General features: G+C 52.5%; 1 protein-coding gene across 10 annotated transcripts; it reads left to right on the top strand.

Annotated features, from left to right (window-relative positions):
* The first annotated feature begins 5,713 nt into the window (after positions 1-5,713).
* Positions 5,714-16,439, top strand: LOC108517304 (uncharacterized). Of its 10 annotated transcripts, XR_001882064.1 has the most exons (11): positions 7,468-7,553; positions 9,001-9,081; positions 9,505-9,612; positions 9,956-9,997; positions 10,108-10,231; positions 11,727-11,996; positions 12,807-12,911; positions 13,875-13,924; positions 14,116-14,484; positions 14,937-15,642; positions 15,740-16,439. XR_001882064.1 is itself a non-coding variant. In XM_017855146.1 (4 exons), exons 2-4 carry the CDS (start codon positions 7,243-7,245, stop codon positions 10,601-10,603), a joined length of 645 nt encoding a protein of 214 aa, XP_017710635.1. In that variant the 5' UTR covers positions 5,714-5,814; position 7,242; the 3' UTR covers positions 10,604-10,827. The 10 variants fall into 10 exon arrangements, 2 of the variants coding, with proteins under 2 accessions (XP_017710635.1, XP_017710636.1); XR_001882063.1 differs by having other exon boundaries at positions 11,727-11,856; positions 14,937-16,439; XR_001882066.1 differs by having other exon boundaries at positions 14,116-14,311; positions 14,937-16,439.
* Positions 16,440-18,220: the final 1,781 nt, after the last annotated feature.

Raw genomic sequence — 18,220 nt, 5'->3', positions numbered from 1 at the left:
TTCTAGGATTTTTATAGTTTGAGGTCTTATATTTAAATCCATGGTAGGAGAGCACCTCCCTGTCCCTTTGAGGTGAACCATGTTACCTGCTGTTAGCAGTGAAGTGGAGCAGAAGTCACAGGTGCCATTTCTGGGCAGAAGCTTTGAAGGGGCCATGGCAAATCATTTCTTCTGTCTCAGCAGTTTTGGAGGCACAGAAGTTGGGTGTTACAGGCTGAATTGTGTCCCCCACCCCCAAACTGATGTGTTGAAGTCCTAACCCCAAGTGCCTCCGAATGGGATTGTGTTTGGAGATGGGGCCTTTAAACGTGTAATTAAGGGCAAATGAGGTCATATGGGTGGGCCCTCATCCAATCTGTCTGGTGTCCTTGTAAAGAGAGGAGATGAGGACCCAGACGCAGACCGAAGACCACATGGAGGCACAGACAAGAGGGTGGCCACTTACAACCCAAGGAGCCAGGACTTAGAAGAAACCAATTCTGCTGATACCTTCGTCTTGGACTTCTGGGATCGGGAACTGTGAGAAAAAATATTTCTGTTATTTGAGACCTCCATCTGTGGTATATTGTTACAGTAGCCCTAGCAAACTTGTATAGATTTTTGATACCAGGAAGTGGAATGCTGCCCTAAAAAATACGCAAAAATGTGGAAGTGGATAATGAGTAGAGGCTGGAAGAGTTTGGAGGTACATGCTGCAAAGGCCTAGATGGTCTTCTTTATGTGTTTAATTTTTTGGTCAAAAATATTTTAATTGTTTTTCAAAGAGTTCTGGGAAAATAATTACCTAAGGAAAAGAAATAGCATCGCTTATAGGTGGGTTTGAATACCAGCCCTATAGCTTTGCTGAGAAATGGAGAAATTCTTCTTGGTGGGAGTCCTGAATTGCATTAAATGGAGGGATAGGGTTAAGGTGTTTATTTTGTGTTTTTTGCTTTCAGCTTTTGGTGGTTTTGGTGGTTGTTGTCCCAAGTGAGTCCAAAACCCAACAGGGAAAAGAAAATTTAATCTTAAAACTTGAGAACCTTCCTTGACTCCATGGCCCATGTTCCAGATATACTAGGCTGTGGTTGGGCGGCCCAGGGCTTCAGGTGGCCCTTCCCCCATGGCTTTGCTGGGTGCAGCCCAGGCAGCAGCTCTTACATGTTAGAGTTTGATGCCTGAGGCTCTCCCAGGGTGGCCTTGCACACTGCTGGCTCTACCATCCTGGAATCTTGGGGCTAGCCTCCTCCCCACGGCTCTGCTGGGCATTGCCCTAGTGGGGACATTCTGTGGTGTCCCTCCCCTGTGGCAGTTCTCTGCCTGACCCCAGGGCTTTCTGGGACATACTTTGAAATGTAGGTGGAGGCAGCCATGTCCCACAGCTATTGCACTCTGCGCACCTGCAGAATGAGCACCATGTGGATGCTGCTGAAGAGTTTTCTGTCTGTACCCTCTGGAGGGGTGACATCATGTTCCCTACTCCACCAGGGCCCATTGAGCAACAGTTGGAGCAACCAAGGAGCACCACAGCACAGTGTGGGAACCAGTGGCTTCAGGGAGTGCTGGGCAGCAAGCCCCAAGGTCCCCAGGGCCCACCTTGGAAACCGTACTGCCGTCAGTGCCCTGGCACCATGGATCTGTGATGAGAGTGCAGCCTGAGTGACCTACAAAATACATTCAGGGTTGCTCTTCCATTGTCCTTGTGAGGAGCCCAGCCCTGATCCACACAGGCCTCCTGACCCACATCCGTGTGTTCTCTCCCAAACACACTTTCTTATCTGTTCAATATGGACAAACTGAGAAGGCTAAAAATTTCCCGAATCTTTAAGTTCTGCTTCCCTTTTGATTATAAGTTCTGTCTCTAAATCATTCCTCTTTTCTTTCATTTTCCTATAAACCTTCAAAAGAATCAAGCCGCTCCTTCAATACTTTATTTGCTTAGATATTTCTTCTGCCAAATTTCAGTTTCATCACTCACAAGTTCTGCCTTCCACCAAACACTAGTGCTTTACCACTTTAATGCAAGCGTCACTCACCTTTCCTCCAGTTTCCATTTACCTCTTCTTTATTTCCATCTGAGACTTCATCAGAATGACCTTTCCTTTCCATATTCCTTTTTTTTTGAGACTTGGTCTTGCTATCTTGGCCAGGTTGGTCTTGAACTCTTGGCCTCAAGCAGTCCTCCCGCCTCGGCCTCCCAAAGTGCTAAGATTTCAGGTGTGAGTCACCATGCCCGACCCCCTCCATATGCTCCAACATTCTGTCCAGCCCTTCTCTTCTGAGCCCTCAACGTAATCACCCTTAATGAAGAGTCATAAGGAGAAGATGGCCACCAACATGCTAGGAGATGGGCTGGAACAGAGTTTTCCTGCACAGCCTCAGAAGAAGCCCACCCTGCTGACACCTTGACCTTGGACTCATGGCCTCCAGGACTGTGAGACAGTAAGATTCTGTTGTTGAGGATGCCCAGTCTGTGGTCCTGTAAAACAGCCCTGGGAAACTAACGCAGCCTGTTAGCCCACAGATGGTGGAGAGATGGAGTGTGCAATGGAGCTCGAGGCTTACTGTCTCCAGCTCCCAAAGTGCACTACAGGACCCTTGGGTGGGTGTAGGTATGGGGTGTAGGTATGCAGGATAATTTGGGTGGTGCAGGGTGAATAATGTCAACTTACATAATGGATTTATCTTACTGGATGAATCAGGGGTTCCCTCCTGTTTGGAACCGGGCTGCACAGCAGGAGGTGAGCAGCCAGCCAGTGAGCAAAGCTTCATCTGTAGAAACAGCTGCTCCCCATCCCTCACATTGAGCTCCATTACGGCATGAGCTCTGCCTCGTGTGAGATGAGCGGTGCCGTTAGATTCTCATAGGAGCGTGAACCCTACTGTGAACTGCACATGCCAGGGATCTAGACTGCGTGCTCCTTATGAGAACCTAATGCCTGATGATCTGTGACTGTCTCCGATCACCCCCAGATGGGACCAGGTAGTTACAGGAAAACAAGCTCAGGGCTCCCACTGATTCTATATTATGGTGAGTTGTGTAATTGTTTCATTATATGTTACAGTGAAATGATAATAGAAATAAAGCACACAAGAAATGCAATGGGCTTGAATCATCTCCGCATCATCCCTTCCCCTTCTTCCGGGTCTGTGGAAAAGTTGTCTTCCATGAAACTTGTCTCTGGGACCAGAAAGGTTGGGGACCACTGGTGTAAATGCTTCTAAGAATAGTTAAGCAACTTAAGGTTTACATGCTGCTAAAAATATGGGTTTCAATTCTAAGATAAATGGATGCACATGAAAACACTATCTTGCTGTGGTCCAGGGACTCTAAACCATTCTAACAGAGAGACGTGCAGCTTGGAGCTGGAGCTGCGCTCCCACATCTGGTCCACCTCATATCTCTGCACCACACACACATGCACATATGCATACAGACATGTACACATGCATACACACATGCACATGCACGCACACACATGCACATAAATATATACACGTGTATATACCTGCACACATACATTCACAGACACACACTCACTGTGCTTCATGTCCTCACTAAGGTGGCATGGGAGGGAATGCGTGTTTTTAAGGGGAATGAAGACAACTCAGGCCCCTCATTCTCCTGGCATTTGCACCAGTGTCTTCTCTACAGAGCATGCTTCAGTCTCTTTCTTGGCTCTCCCTCTTAGTGAAAGAGAGAAGCAGAGCCCCAGCGTGTACCTGGCTGCTTAAGGTGCAAACCAAGTTTACAAGCTTCCCGGGGAGCCTGGTGAGAAGAAGGCACTGCAGAGCCTCCCCAAAAGGAGCATCAGCTTTTGATGGATCCTTGAGCCTAGGAAAATGATAGACGAGACCTTACAGTTCATCAGAAGACAAACAAAATCCACTAAGGAAGAGCAGTTGTCAAAGGTTTTATTCTCTTAGAGAAGGGGTTCTCCATTCACTCCCTCCTGCCGCCTTGTGAAGAAGGTGCCGCTTCCCCTTTGCCTTCTGCCACGATTGTAAGTTCCCTGAACTGCGAGTCAATTAAACCTCTTTCCTCTATAAATTACCCAGTCTCAAGGATTTCTCTATCGCAGTGTGAAAACAAACTAATACAGACCGCTTCCCTGAAGCACCTTCTCCTTAGGCCACCAGCTGCCCCCATGCTTCTCCTCTGCCCCTGGTCTTTCTTTTACCCTCGTGAGGCCCAGGTGATCCACATGGCCAGCCCCAGCCCCATCCTACTGCAGGCCTGTGTGGCTGCTGGAGAGACCGGTCTCCTTTTCTCACCCGGAGGCTGCCTGATATGCTCTCTGGATCCTGTAGGAAACTGACCCCCTATTCTCACACTGGTGCAACTTCTTGCAAGACCTCAAAGCTGGACAACGTGAGCCAGTATTTTTTGTTGTCTCCACTTGCTAGGGCTGTCATTGGGATAGTCCTAGAGTGGGGGGCCAATGGGTGAATGGATGGATGAATGGATGGCAGTCCAGGGAGGATGCCCTTGTCTGTCCTGAACGGGGCCCTTCCTCCAATGAGAAGCCTTCCTGAGTGAGTTTATACAGTCATCCCTTGGTATCCTTGGATGATTAGTTCTAGGGTCCCCTGGGATGCCAAAATCCATGGATGCTCAAGTCTCTGATATGACATGACTGAGTAATTACATATAAGCTATGCACATCCTCCCGTATACATTGGACTATTTCTAGATTATTGATGATATGTAATACAATGCAGATGCTATACAAATGGTTGTGATACTGTATTGTTTAGGGAATGATGACAAGAACGAAGTCTGCACATGTTCAGTGGAATCATAAGCATCCAATTTTGTTTCTGAATATTTTCCATCTGCTGTTGGCTAAATCCACAGATGCAGAGCTTCCGGATATGAGGGGCAAGTGTGCTTTGAGAGTAGGGTAGGTGAGGTTGCTAATGAGTACAGGGAAACAGGTGTCGATCAGGAGGGCTCTGCACTGGGGCATCTGGACGCTCTGTCTCAGGACTTGAGGCTCCATGATTGGATGGCACAGCCAGACTCAGCCCAGGTCAAAGCCCTCCCCTTAAATGTTCTTTTTATCCCAAGCTCTTTCTGTTCCCTGGAATTTGGCAGCCCCTAGGCCCTGGGTGGAAGGACAGATGAGCCAGACTTTAGAAAACATGTCTAGAAGAGTGAGGCCCTACTGTGTGCAGGGCACTTTCCCCACAGGCTCCTCTAGCTGGAATAACCAAGGGTAATGGAGAGAAGTACCCAGTTAAAATATCAGAAATAAAAAAAGAGATACCACTAGAGATAGTATTTTGAAAGGACCAATAGAGATACTAAAAAGAGCATTAGGTAATAGTATTAGCACTTTTATTCTGAGATTCAACAGCAGCAGTCACTTCCTTCCACTCCTGCGTGTGTCTCAGGACCACCCTGGGCGGGGAGGGCTGAGGTCAGGGAGCACCCATGGATGATCTGATTCTAGCCCTGGGCCCTGGGGGCAACAGTGATGAGGAACTGGGTGCACATGAGTGGGGCAGCCAAGCATGGCAAGAGAAGCAATACACGCATGCACAGATGTGTTTACCCACATACATGTGTGCACATACACACTGTAGGCAGGCATGTTGATGCCTCAGGCAGTGGAGGATGCTGACTCTGGGCCCTGCTGACCCAGGCAAGGCTCCACTGTGATGCGTGCCATGACCTCAGAATGTCACTGGTGCTTAGCACCCATCTGCTCTCCAGCCTGCCTCTGTTCTACAGCAGCTACACACACACAGTGGTATCTGGAGCAGCTCTGTGAACTCAAAGGTTTTCTCCCTGAGAGGCGTAACACAGGCCAGCTGATTCATCAGTATCAGGTGAGTGTGACCTGCTCTCTTCCCTCCAGGCTGACTTGGGGACAATGGCTACAAGGTGGGCTGTGTTGGCTTCTGGGCACCTGCTGAGGAGGGTCATCCCGAGCACTCACCGGGCACCCATTCTACACTGCCTGTGTAGATGATTGTCTCTTTCGTCCTCATGGTGCCTCCATAGGGTAGGTGCTGTTCCCAAATGTACCCATTTGGCAACTGAGACGTCTGGTGTCAGAGGCGGTAATCGACCCAGGAATCCTGACATGACCCTGGGTTTGCTCTCAGCCCTGCCATGTGCGGGGCTGGACTTAAGGCCTGAACCCTGTGGTCTCCCTGCCCTAGATCCCAAATCTGTCCAGGGTTTCCGATCCCGAGGGGGCAGAGCCTGGCCCTGGCAGAGCCACTGGGATGGATCCACTGTGGGTGGGAAGGAGGGGAGGGTCCTCAGAACACGTCTGGGGCCTAAGCTGGGTCCTGATGGTCCCTGTGAGACCCACTAGAAACACATGGTCCCTTGTCCGGGAGTGGCATGGGGAGCCTTCTGCCTTTGAGCAGCTGTGGAAAATGAAGGAGCCCTGGAGAGCTGGCTGGAGGGAGACTATTCCATCCTGTTCAAAGGGGTCCAGGAACTGGGGTTGTCCCCAAGTGTTTCTTTCTCTGTCTGGTCCTATCCAGGCCTTGCCCTCCTTTTGCCCCAAGTGTTCCCAGGAGGGATGATGCATCTAGGTGTTCCCCAGGACCAAGGACCCACTGTTCTTCCTCAGTGACCCAGGACAATGAGGCCCCCTCCTGTATGGACACCTCACAATGGTGGAGTCCACAGACCCTCCCCAAGAGACGTGGTTTCCATGAGCACAGAGACTGCTTTGGACACAGAAGCTTATTTTCATCCCCTAAACCTGTTGTTCCTAAAGTGGCCTCACTGGTTAGACTGAAGGGCCATGATAGCCCAAGTGATGAGCGGAGCAGAACCGAGCACTCAGGAGGGACCTTGTTCCCCGTAGGAAACTGAGCATCTCTGTGGTCCCTGAGAATCCCAGGAGGCAGATCGTACAGAGACCTCTGGTTCCTCTCCCCAGTCTGCCTCCACATCCCTGGAATAGCCCATCATAGACCCTTCACCTTTGGCAGGTGGACACCATTGAAACTGCCAGGGCAGGTGTGTGCCCATTTCATGGCATTTGGGGACAACAGGACTCTCTGTCCAGGTCCCACTGTCCTCAACTCCTTGGGAAGATTCCCACCCCTGCTGGCTTGAGACTCCAGAGACCTGGGCAGGTGTGGGCCACTGGGTCTGGCCCCTTTTCACCTGAGGGCAGTGGTGGAATGGCTGTTACACAGCCAGGCAGCATCTGGGAGCCGGGCAGGAGCAGTTCAGGTGTTTGCCAAAGTTCTCAGGTACGGTGTAACCTTTGGCCTTTTTTGTCTCACAGGATGGACATGGTAGAGGACGCAGATACTTCGGAGGAGCGAGAGGACATCATTATGAAGTATGAGAAGTTACCGGTCGGTCTGCTTCTTGGAGGGAGGCCTCTTCCAGTGCACCCTGGTCAAAGGGTCCTGGGCTCACTAGGAGCACAGGGTGGGGACGGGTGGCCACTACCCCCAGGCCGTTGCACCCTTTACCTTGGACCCCTCACCAAGGCTCCCTCTGGGTTACAGGGACACCGAGCTGGGCTGCCAGAGGACATGGGGCCTGAGCCTGTTGGAATCTACAGCAGCATTGATCACTTTGGGATTCTGCAGTGAGTCCTCTGTGCTCCCCTCTCAGCCCCTAAATCACCTGTCTCAGCTCAGGGATGGGTTTTCTTTTAGGAAGGTCATTCTGATGCAGGACATGTCTCCCCAGGTCGGGCCAACCTCCTTTCCAGGGTCAGAACTCCTCCCTGGCTCCCCTGCAGGTCCAGCCCGAGGTTGCTGTTAGGCCAGCGTTGCGGGGCCCATCTAAGGAGCCCGGTGGGACTGGAGACTGGGCTAGGTCAGGCCCCTGGGCTCTCAGCAGTTCTGTCTCCAAGTTAGCACAAGAGGAGCGGGGCAGCCTGAGGGTCTGGCCCTGTCCACTTGGAGACAACCCCAGTGAGATCCAAGGGTTGTGGCCACAGGGTGAGGGGACGCCTGGCCCAGGCTCGGGGCTATTGTCCAGCAGGTCTCTGGTCTCTGAGGGCCCACCTGCCCCTGTTCTTCCCCATTTCCCTACAGCTACAGCCCTCACTGTCCCCATGGGGAAGGGGGAAAGGCATGGGGACATTGGGGGCTGTGGCCTTAGGGGAATGGGGGAGAAGATGGGCAGGGCCTCGTTCTGGGCATCTCATGGAGAGGCCAGGGAGGCAGCAGATCTTGAGGCTAATGACCCAGGGTCTGGTGCTAGGAAGGGATCTGGGGCCAGGTAAGAAGAGCCTAGGGCCGGCTGTGGTCGCTTATGCCTGTAATCCTAGCACTTTGGGAGGCTGAGGCAGGCAGATCACAAGGTCAGGAGATCGAGACCATCCTGGCTAACATGGTGAAACTCTGTCTCTACTAAAAATACAAAAAATTAGCTGGCTGTGGTGGCGGGCACCTGTAGTCCCAGCTACTCGGGAGGCTGAGGCAGGGGAATGGCATGAACCCTAGAGGCGGAACTTGCAGTGAACCGAGATCACGCTACTGCACTCCAGCCTGGGTGACAGAGGGAGACTCCATTTCAAAAAAATAAAAATAAATAAAATAAAATAAAAAATAAAAAACAAAGAGGAGCCCAGCCTAGAGCCCACCCCAACGGGTCATTGATGAGGCGGAGGAGGCAGTGGGCCTGGGCAGTGGCGGGTGAGGGCAACACGCTGTCACTGGGAGGTGCAGCAGTCCCTGCTGGACCTGAACCCAGGTTGCTGTATCTCTTGCAGTTTGATGAAATTCCAAAGTGAGAATCACATTTGTGGCTTGGGGGTGGCTGCCCACTTGTGTCAGGTTGCCACCTAGAGGATGGGGTCTGACTTACGACTGGTGTGTCTGTGGCCCCAGGATGGCACGTCCCGGGGACCTAAAGCCAGCCCAGTGGCGCTCATTTGCTCAAAGGCTCTCAGCCCTTAGGGTCTGCCCTTCCCCGGCTCCCTCCAGCTGGGTCCCACCGGGGCTTCAGAGCCCAAGACCCAGCACCCACGGGCGACTCCAGGAAGCCTGACAGCTCCGCTAACTCCAACATTCCTCATTTGACAGCAAATGAGGCGGGAGATGAGACGCAAGAGCAAGTGGATGAAAATGCTGGGACAATGGGAGACATATAAGAACAGTAAAAAGGTCATGTGCGGAGGGAGAGGCCCCCAGAATCACTCTCTGCAGACAGGGGACAGGCACCCATGGCTGTGACCTGGCACTGTAAACCTGTCAGAGGGCAGGTGGCACACTGTCCTCACCCAGAGGACTGCAGGCCTGGTCACCAGCTTTGCTGCCTGTTCATGCAAGCATCACCTTGCTGGGAGGGAATCTGTATCTAGGGCTGGGGCCACCCGGAGCTCAGGGTTAGGAAAGCCTCCTGGTGAGTCCCGACTCTGAGTGTCCATCCACTCTTTCAATCCTGGGAAGGGAGACCCTGTCCCAGCTTGACGTCACCTCTACTGAGGAATGATGGGGCCAAAACCAAAGATTTCCAGAATCCTCAGGCTCTGGTTCTCACTGGGGTTGTCGCAGGGCCTGTGACACCAGATCGTTTTCTGCCCACAGCTGATGAAGTGAGTATGTAAGGGCATTCCCATGAACGTCCGGATGCAGGTGTGCTCAGTCCTCCTGAACATTCAGGAAATCAAGGCGAAAAACCCCAGAAAATTCCAGGTACACTCAGCCAGAGTACAACAAACAGGCCAGGCCATGTCAGTGGCCCAGGTCTCCAGCTGGAGGGAACGTCAAGCCCCACGTTGAGGGGTGGGTGAGGTGGACAGATGCACATCCTGAGCATGGACGGTGACATAGGCACCACAGGCGAGCTCGGCTCTGGTGACCCTCCCCAGCTTCAGAAACAAGTGAAAAAGCAGCTTTCTGCACAAGGAAACCGTCCTTCTTTCCTTCCTTCCAGAAGGGCTGACTGTGGAAGAGGGAGGGAGGTTTTTAGGGCAGCCCAGGGGTCCCTGAGCACCTCTGTTCCTCCCATCACAACAAGGAAGGTCTATACGCACAGGGTTCCTCATTCGGCTGGCTTCTCCAGATGTTGAATGACCAGGTAAGGGGGCATAGGGAGACCCCGGCTCAGGAACCCCCCTTGCCCTGCAGTGCCCTGCTTCCCCAGCCTGGGGGTCAGGCTCACCCTGACCACGTCTGTTTTCCTTTCAGCCAAACCCGACCAAGGGTCCTGGGCGCCCAGGCCTGTGCTGGCTTCACATGGCAGGAAGAGCCTCTGCGAGGGGAACAGGCAGGCCCCTCCCAGCCCACCAGCCTTGTTCCAGCGGCATATTTGGTCAGCTTCCCCGCCATGGGCACCTGGTCCTTCCACACCCTGTCCCGGTGGGGCTGTCCGGGAAGACGCCTACCATGTGGGCACTCAGGGTGTGCCCAGCCCAGCCCTGGCTCAGGGAGGACCTCAGGGTTCCTAGAGATTCCTGCAGTGGAACTCGATGCCCCGGCTCCCAACGGACCTGGATGTGGGGGCCCTTGGTTCCCCCACTATTTCAAACAGAGCTGCTGGGTCCCTGTCTCTTCTGAATGTGTGCAGCTCAAAAGACATTCACAAATGGAACACATCAGCCCCCAGATCACAAAGCCAACCATGCCCAGCCCCTCCCAGCACCCTCAGCCCTGCAACCAGCGTTCTGAATTCCAGACACCGTGAGCCTGCCTTTATGCTTCGCGTGCATGGAAGGATAGCCACCTTCACGTTTTAAAATCAATGTTTACTGTGGAAATGGTTTTAGATATACAGAAAAATTGAAAAGGCACTATAGTGACCTCCTACACCTTCCATCCAGCTGCCCCTAATAACGACATTTTGTAGTACCATGGCACATAAGAAATTTAGGCCAGGTGTGGTGGCTCACACCTGTAATCCCAGCAATCTGAGAGGTCGAGGCAGGAGGTTCAGTTTCACTTGAGCCTAGAAGTCTGGGACCAGCCTGGGAAACATAGGTGGACTCTGGCTCTAGAGAAAAGTCAAAGAAATTCGCCAGGCATGGTGATGTGTGCCTATAGTCCCACCTAATCAGGAGGCTGAGGCAGGACTGCTGGAGCCCTTGAGTTCCAGGAAGAAGTGAGCCATGATTGCACCACTGCACTCCAGCCTGGGTGACAGAGTGAGACTTTATCTCTTAAAAAAATTAAGAAATTTAACGTGGGTAGAATCCTATTAACTAAATAATAATGTGAACTGTTATCTAAGGTTATTAAGGCTGTAATTATATTAATATGGTGAAATATATTTGATTTCACCCATTTTTGACTAACTTCTCGTGTCTGTCCCAAGATCCCACTTCGGACTCACCCTCTGCCTTCAGCTCATGTCTCCTCAGCTTCCTCCAGATGGTCCAGCAAACACACACCTGGGCTGAATGGTAGAGCTGATTGTTCATACACAAGGATAGACCTGTGGGCATGGATTTTCTTTCCTTCCTTTATTTATTTTTTAGATGGAAGTTTTGCTCTAGCCCAGGCTAGAGTACAGTGGCAGGATCTCGGCTCACTGCAACTTCTGCCTCCCGGGTTCAAGCAATTCTTCTGCCTCAGCCTCCGGAGTAGCTGGGACTATAGGCGCTTGCCACCACGCCTGGCTAATTTTTGAATTTTTGTGTTTTAGTAGAGATGGGGTTTCATTAGTTTGGCCAGGATGGTCTCCATCTCCTGACCTTACGATCTGCCCACCTCAGCCTCCCAAAGTGCTGGGATTACAGGCATGAGCCACCATGCCCAGCTCTTGGGATTTTCAAACTTATACAGTAAATGTTTTCCATGGTGTTCCACAGAGCACAGTTTGAGAAACACTTTGACAGTGAATCCAGTCCTCAATATCCATCAGCTGCTCTTGCTGCATTTTGTGGAAGCTCAGTGAACACCTGCTCTACAGGGTGCATGTGAACGGGACAAGGATGATGAGTAAGCTGCAGATAAAGAAGACAGGACACAGGGGGCCTGTCTAAGCTCTATCCCCTGCCTTCAGCACTGATGGATCGAATCCAACTCTTACTGAATGGTGGCCACATTCTGGGCCAGTGCCAGGCTCTGAGGACCTGACAGTGAGTGACGCAGAGCCAGGCCTTGCCCTTGGGGAGCTCTCCAGCATACACCTCCCTCTATCCTCCCAGCGCCCTGCAAAGCAGGCATCAATGTCATTGTTAATGCACAGAGGAGGAACCTGACTGTTAGACAGGTTCATGGGTTTTCTAGGGTTGCACGGCTTCTGGGAGACGGATGTGACCCTGAGGACAGGGCACAGACCAGTGTAATGCCAGGTTGGAATGAGCTGTGATCTGTGCCATGTAGAGGCCTAGGCCAAGGTGGGAGTGACTGATGACCAGGTCAGCCAGGTCGCTGAAAACACTCTTGGGTCCTCACCTGCTGGCTCCCAGGAGTCTGGAACTGCCAGGAGAGTGGTGGCAGGTCCCCCATCCTCAGCTGGGTGGGCCCGGATAGAATAACAAGGCGAGGGCACATTTCCCCGGCCACTCCCTCCAGGCGCAACTGTGACCTGCTCATTCCAATTTTGTGGAAATATTTCCACACACACAGAATTGCAAATAGCAGTGGACATGGCGAGAGGCGTTTGGACATGGGATAGGCAGTATTTTGGAGGCAGAGCCTCCAGGACTCGCCGATGGGTTAGCTGCAGGGCTTGAGCGGGGAAGGAGAATCGAGGATGATGTGTTCAAATCGATTCATTCACCTCCTCCGTGCCACGCCTGTGTTGGGCACTGGGAGAGACAGATGAGCACAGGAGCCCTGGGCTGGGGGAGGTGTGGGAGGAAGCCCAGAGTGTCTGGGGAGGGTAGGAAGCCCAGAGTGTCTACTGGGAGCTGAGGGCTTATGTCCACCTGGGTACGGTCCAGATTCTCTGCAGGGATGAGTACGGGCTGATCTGCCTGGAGGAGGAGCAGCTGCTGTTGGTGGTGACCAGCACGTTCAGGAACGGAAACTGCTCTGGCAACAGAGAGGTGGGTGGCCTGAGGTCTGGATGGTCTAGGGGGTGGTCAGGCACGGGAGGATCTAGGAAAGGGTCTGGGGGATGCAGGACGTCCTACGGAGGGCGTTTGGGAGTCTGTGCTCAGGTCACTCTGGGTCACTCAGGTCATTTGTCGTAATTATTGCCATATGGGAGTATCATCTTTCCTATGATATATTTTATATATTTCTCTGAATGGCCTACCTGTTTGTATTTATGAATTCATGTTTAAAGGAAACTTGTATCAGTCTCACAAATGGAAAGCCAGCAAAACATAAATTCAATGAAAACAACATGAAATTAATGAATTGTAGTTAGATGCTATTCCCTAACCAAGGCCTGCTCTTTCTTTGTTTTTTAAAAAGAGTAATAGGCAATGAGAGAGATATTAAAGGTCTATTAGCACCAATTCGAGACTGTCTCTCCAGTGCTCAGAAGAATGAAAATGTAATTGAAGGGGAAGAACTAAAAAATAAATTATGAAAAGGGAGTAAATACTCACCCTGGGATTTGATGCTAGTTCTGCTGGGTCACACACCTCCTGGGATCGTCTTGGGTTCCTGGAGAGCCAGCCTCATTTCAGAGACTATAGGACCAATTGCTGTTGCTTCTACCAGGTTCCAAACCAGAAGAGAATCACGGCCCATTAGGAGGCCCTCTGGAGATGCCCTGCTATAAGGCAGGCCCCCTCTGCCAGGGCTGGATGGGAGGAGGCCAGGCTGTAGATCCCCATTAAGGGCAGGGCCCACACGAGTTGCTATAGTTTAGCTGGGGTGAGAGAAGCTAAACTTGTCAGCTGACAACCAGGTCCTTGGCCAGGTGGCCCCATATGTAAACCAACTTTCATTGTGGGCTGGGAGCCATCTCCTGCCTGCTGTGGCCGGGTTTCCAGAAGAAGGGAAAGCAGTGTTTTTTCATCCTGGTCTGAGAACACTGTCGTTCCCTCTCTATCTAGAAACTGAAGAAATCCCTCTTCATGTTAAAACTGCTCACCAACAAATTCAGGTAAAGCTTCTTCCCTCCTCCTACACGTCCTAGCCCTGCCCTGTGTACCCAAAGTCTGGGTTCAGGGGATGGAACTGGGTGTGCATACGGGGTCTTCTCAGAGCTGACCAGGCACAGAGGGACCCTGGCTCAGAGGTTTGCCCTCGGAGTGAGTCACAGGTCAAGCCACGGAAACCCAGTCCCTCTTACAGGTCTGCAGGCCAAGCATGAGCTGGTCATAGGAGTTGGTGACAAGGCTGGGGGATCAAGAGGACCAGAAGGAGGTCTAGCTCCATGCTCCAGCTGGAGAGGAAGAGTCTGGGGCTGGCCCTCCAGGCTGTTGGTGCTGGGTGCTGGGTGCCAGGTGCTGCTTACATGGGACACGAGTCTCTGTGTGTCCTCGGGCAGGTATGCTGTGTTTGACTTCGGCTCTAGCAAGTGCCCTCAGTTCTGAGCCTTTACTCCTGACCTCAACCAGAAGCTCCCACCTGGGGGCCTCTCAGCTCACCCCGACAGGGGAAGAGGATGAGCTCAGTGGGCAGGAGGACGCCTTCTGCAGCTGGGCCGTGCAAACCTTCAAGGTCAGTTCCCAGCCAGAGCTGCCCCACAGCAGGGACATGACAGGGTGCATTCATGCCTAGGACATCTGTGCTGGGCATCCTGGGTGCCATGACCTTTGCCCCTGGTCCTGTAGATGTGGTCCCAGACATGGGCCAGGGCCACGGGCCTGAGGGCTTAGGTCACTGCTGCTCTCCCTCAGTCCCCCAGAAGGGCTCTACCCTGTGCACACAACTCTGGGGGAGAAGGTGGCACAGGTACCCCCGTGCCCTTAGGGAGCTTCTGGTTAAAGTCTATCCCCCACTGACTACCTAGGACACCTCTTAACTACTGTGTATGTTTCAGCCATAGAGAGCCTGGGGATAGGCACCACACAGTGGCGGGTCCACTTTGGATCCACTCAGTATCTCCTTAGCTCTTTAGTGACTTGGTTGGCCCCATCATTTAGGGAACCATTAACACCCATCTGCTCCAGCTTCTTCCAGGCAGCCTGTGAGACGTTTGATGTCCAAGGCAAACAGCACATTCAGATCCCCAAGCTCTACATCTCCAGTGTGACCAGGGACCTGCACCACTTCAGGCTCGTGCAGGACTCACAGCCTTTGGACCTCAGCAAAGGGACCTGCTTATTTCAGGACACAGGGCTTGTTTGTGTTGTGGTTTGAGCCCTGAGCCCATGGTCAAGGAGACCTACGTCAAGGAGAGGAGTGTTCAAGAGCCTGGACACTCCTGGGAGAAAGGCACAGATGGAGAAATTGCAGTTCAGGGAGGTGAAGTTGTTGCTAGGCTATGGCCATGTTGGGGTCTGAGCCCCAGTCTTCCAGCTGGGAAGGCAGCCAAGGGTCGTGAAGAAGGCGTTGCAGAGGTGATTCCAGGCTGTAGTGGTGAACTCTCCACTCTGCACCCCGGGGTGCTGTGCCCTGTGCCCTGACTAAGATAGTCCTGAAGGTTTCTACATGTTTAAGATCTCCCCAATGTCAACGATGCTCTCTGTGCATCCCGAGCCATGGAGATGTCCTGGGACTTTCCATTTTTAGGTTCCTAAATTGAATTTCCCAACACCTAGAAGCAACACGGCTGCCCTGTATCAGATCAAGGATCTTTATTTGTGATTTAGAAACAGTGGAATAAAAGGAAAGGAAAGAAAACCCCAACAGCCACCTCAGCAGGATGCCGCAAGGGTAGTGTCCAGGTGTCACTGACTCAGACATGTGGGGGCTTCTCCCACCCACGCTCCAGAGCCACTTTGCCAGTTCACCGTCTCTGTGTTCTTCGCAGCCCTCAGCAGCATGCACGCCAAGAACGTGTTCACCATGAGGCTCAAATCTCGGCAGAACCTACAGAGTCCGCCATCCAGGTAAGGGAAAGTGCAGGGCTTCTTGGGTGATGCTCTGTCGATTTTATTCTAATGAATGAAAGACCAGAAGAAGTCAGTCTTTGAAGGGAGAGGAGAGGAGCCTCTGCTGGCATCAGCAGCCACGCCATCGTAGAACGGGCTCACCTGGACCTGTGGCTGCCTGTGCTTCTACATCTAGTCTTGGTTAACCACGGCCACTTTTCCAGCTTGGACACTAAGCACCTGCTCCACTTCCTCTCCTTCCTCATTGAACTCTTTCAGTAAAAGGAGAGTGCAAGACAGACTTAAACTGTTTGATTCATTCTGAAGAACTTTCAGGAAAAGTGTTGGCAGAGAAGGAGATTTCCCAGCTCTGGGAAATGAGCCTTGTGGATTATCTGCAGGTTTCATTAATCCGTGCTGTCCTCCCCACGTGCATTAGGAAAACTGGCCTTGGTTCTAATAAGAACATGGTTTGTCCTGGCAACAAGGAAAGGTTTCTTCTGATGTCCATGTGTCTCCAAGGGGGATACTTTCTTTAGGCAGAGGCTGTGGCCAAGCGCTCGGGGGCTCAGAGGGCTGCTGGGAAGGGGTGGGTCCCCTCCTCCCCAGAGGGAAGCTCCCGGGGCCCTCTCGAGCACCCCTGCCTGTGGGGATCCCTCATCCCATGCTCAGGGTGGCGGGCCCAGGCTTGTGGAACCAGCCAGGAAAATGAAAGGAGGGCACATTTCCTGGGGAATCTCGCCTGCCCATCAGGGAGCCCTGGAGGAAATTCTGCAGTCACCTGAGGCGGCTTCTTCTTCCTCTTTTTCTTTTTTTTTGGACACAGAGTCTCACTCAGTTGCCCAGGCTGGAGTGCAGTGGTATGATCTCGGCTCACTGAAACATCCGCCTCCTGGGCTCAAGCCATTCTCCTGCCTCAGCTTCCCGAGTAGCTGTGATTACAGGCGCCCACCTCCACGCCCAGCTAATTTTTGTATTTTTATTACAGAAGGGGTTTCACTATGTTGACCAGGCTGGTCTTGAACTGCTGACCTCAGGCAATCTGTCCGCCTCGGCCTCCCAAAGTGCTGGGATTATAGGTGTGAGCCATGGCGCCCAGTCCACCTGAGGCTTCTTTTTCCTTCCCCTGGTGGAACTTTCTTGTGGGGATGGCCATGGCCAAGGCCTGAACTACAGCTGGGTGAGCACCTTGGGGTTTGCCCAGGCAACCAGCCGGCCCTGGTCCAAGGCATCCTGGAGCATGTGGTGGAAGGCCCTGCACCCCACCAGACAGTGTGCCTGGAGTCTGAGGACGAAAGCAGTGAGCCCTGGGCCAGGTAGCCAGTGCTGCCTGGCATCCTCCAGCCACCCCACCTGGCTGAGGGGCTGGGCCCAGGCCTGGGCCTGCCAGCGACAGCCATCCCTGTCCTTCCTGCTGAGAGGGTGGGCCGTGAAAGCTTATGAGAAAGCAGCTGTGGAAACAGTCCCAGCCCATAAGACATGACTCCCTGGCCTTAGTTTCCCCAGTGATGATGACACCGCCAGTGTATCCCCTTAAATACAGTGGCCAAAGTCAGAAAGTGGGATAAGCCAGGCATGGTGGCTCACACTTGTAATCCCAGCACTTTGGGAGGCCGAGACGGGTGGATCACTTGAGGTTAGGAGTTCGAGACAAGCCTAGCCAACAGGGCAAAACCCCATCTCTACTAAAAATACAAAATAAATTAGTCAGGCATGGTGGTGCACGCCTGTAATCCCTGACCCTCGGGAGGCTGAGGCAGGAGAATTGCTTGAAGCCGGGGGGTGGAGGTTACACTGAGCTGAGATTGCAGCACTGCACTCCAGCCTGGGCAACAGAGACTCTGTCTCAAAAAAATAAAAAAGAAAGTGGGATCAGAGAGGCAGAGCCTGGCAGTGCTCCCCACTGTCCAGGAGAAAGTGAGAGAACCTGAGACATGGGGACGAGACAGACGTCCTTGTGACTGCAGGGTGATGGATGTGGTTCATCAGGACTCTGTTCCAGAGGAGATAATGTCATGCTCATATTTTAACCTAATATTTAGAAAGCATCTGTGTACCAGGCACAGCACCAGCTACCATGTGCGCAGTTTGATTCAGCGCTCATGCCAACCCAGCAAGATAGGTTTTGGTATCAGATCTGTTTCACACGGAGGGAACCCAAGGCCCAGAGGCTTCGGTCACCTAGGAAGTGGGGAGCCAGGGTTTGAACCCGTGTCTGCTGGCCCCAGGGTCTGTGCTATGACTGCCCTGTGTGCTGCCCCCTGGGACTTCCCTTTGGGCTCATCTTCTGCTCACCCAGCACCTCTTGGTACAGCACCCAGGGGACTGCAGTCACGGGCTTTTCTCTGAGTGAACAACTGGCCTGTGAGGTATCCATTAGTCTTTGGTGGATTTAGTCATTGTGAGTCTGTAGATCGCCA

This window comes from Rhinopithecus bieti, unplaced genomic scaffold, assembly GCF_001698545.2.
Source record: "Rhinopithecus bieti isolate Rb0 unplaced genomic scaffold, ASM169854v2 scaffold_38691, whole genome shotgun sequence".
Lineage (NCBI taxonomy): Eukaryota > Metazoa > Chordata > Mammalia > Primates > Cercopithecidae > Rhinopithecus > Rhinopithecus bieti.
The sequence above is the reverse complement of the archived record's forward strand: the minus strand, read 5'-3'. Positions and strand labels throughout refer to the sequence as shown.

Excerpts from the sequence above, each read along its gene's own strand:
- LOC108517304 (XM_017855146.1), top strand. The coding sequence starts at position 7,243 with ATGGACATGGTAGAGGACGCAGATACTTCGGAGGAGCGAGAGGACATC. Across the intron at positions 7,309-7,470 it reads TCATTATGAAGTATGAGAAG|GGACACCGAGCTGGGCTGCC; the intron begins TTACCGGTCGGT and ends TCTGGGTTACAG. Across the intron at positions 7,554-10,107 it reads GATCACTTTGGGATTCTGCA|CCAAACCCGACCAAGGGTCC; the intron begins GTGAGTCCTCTG and ends TTTTCCTTTCAG.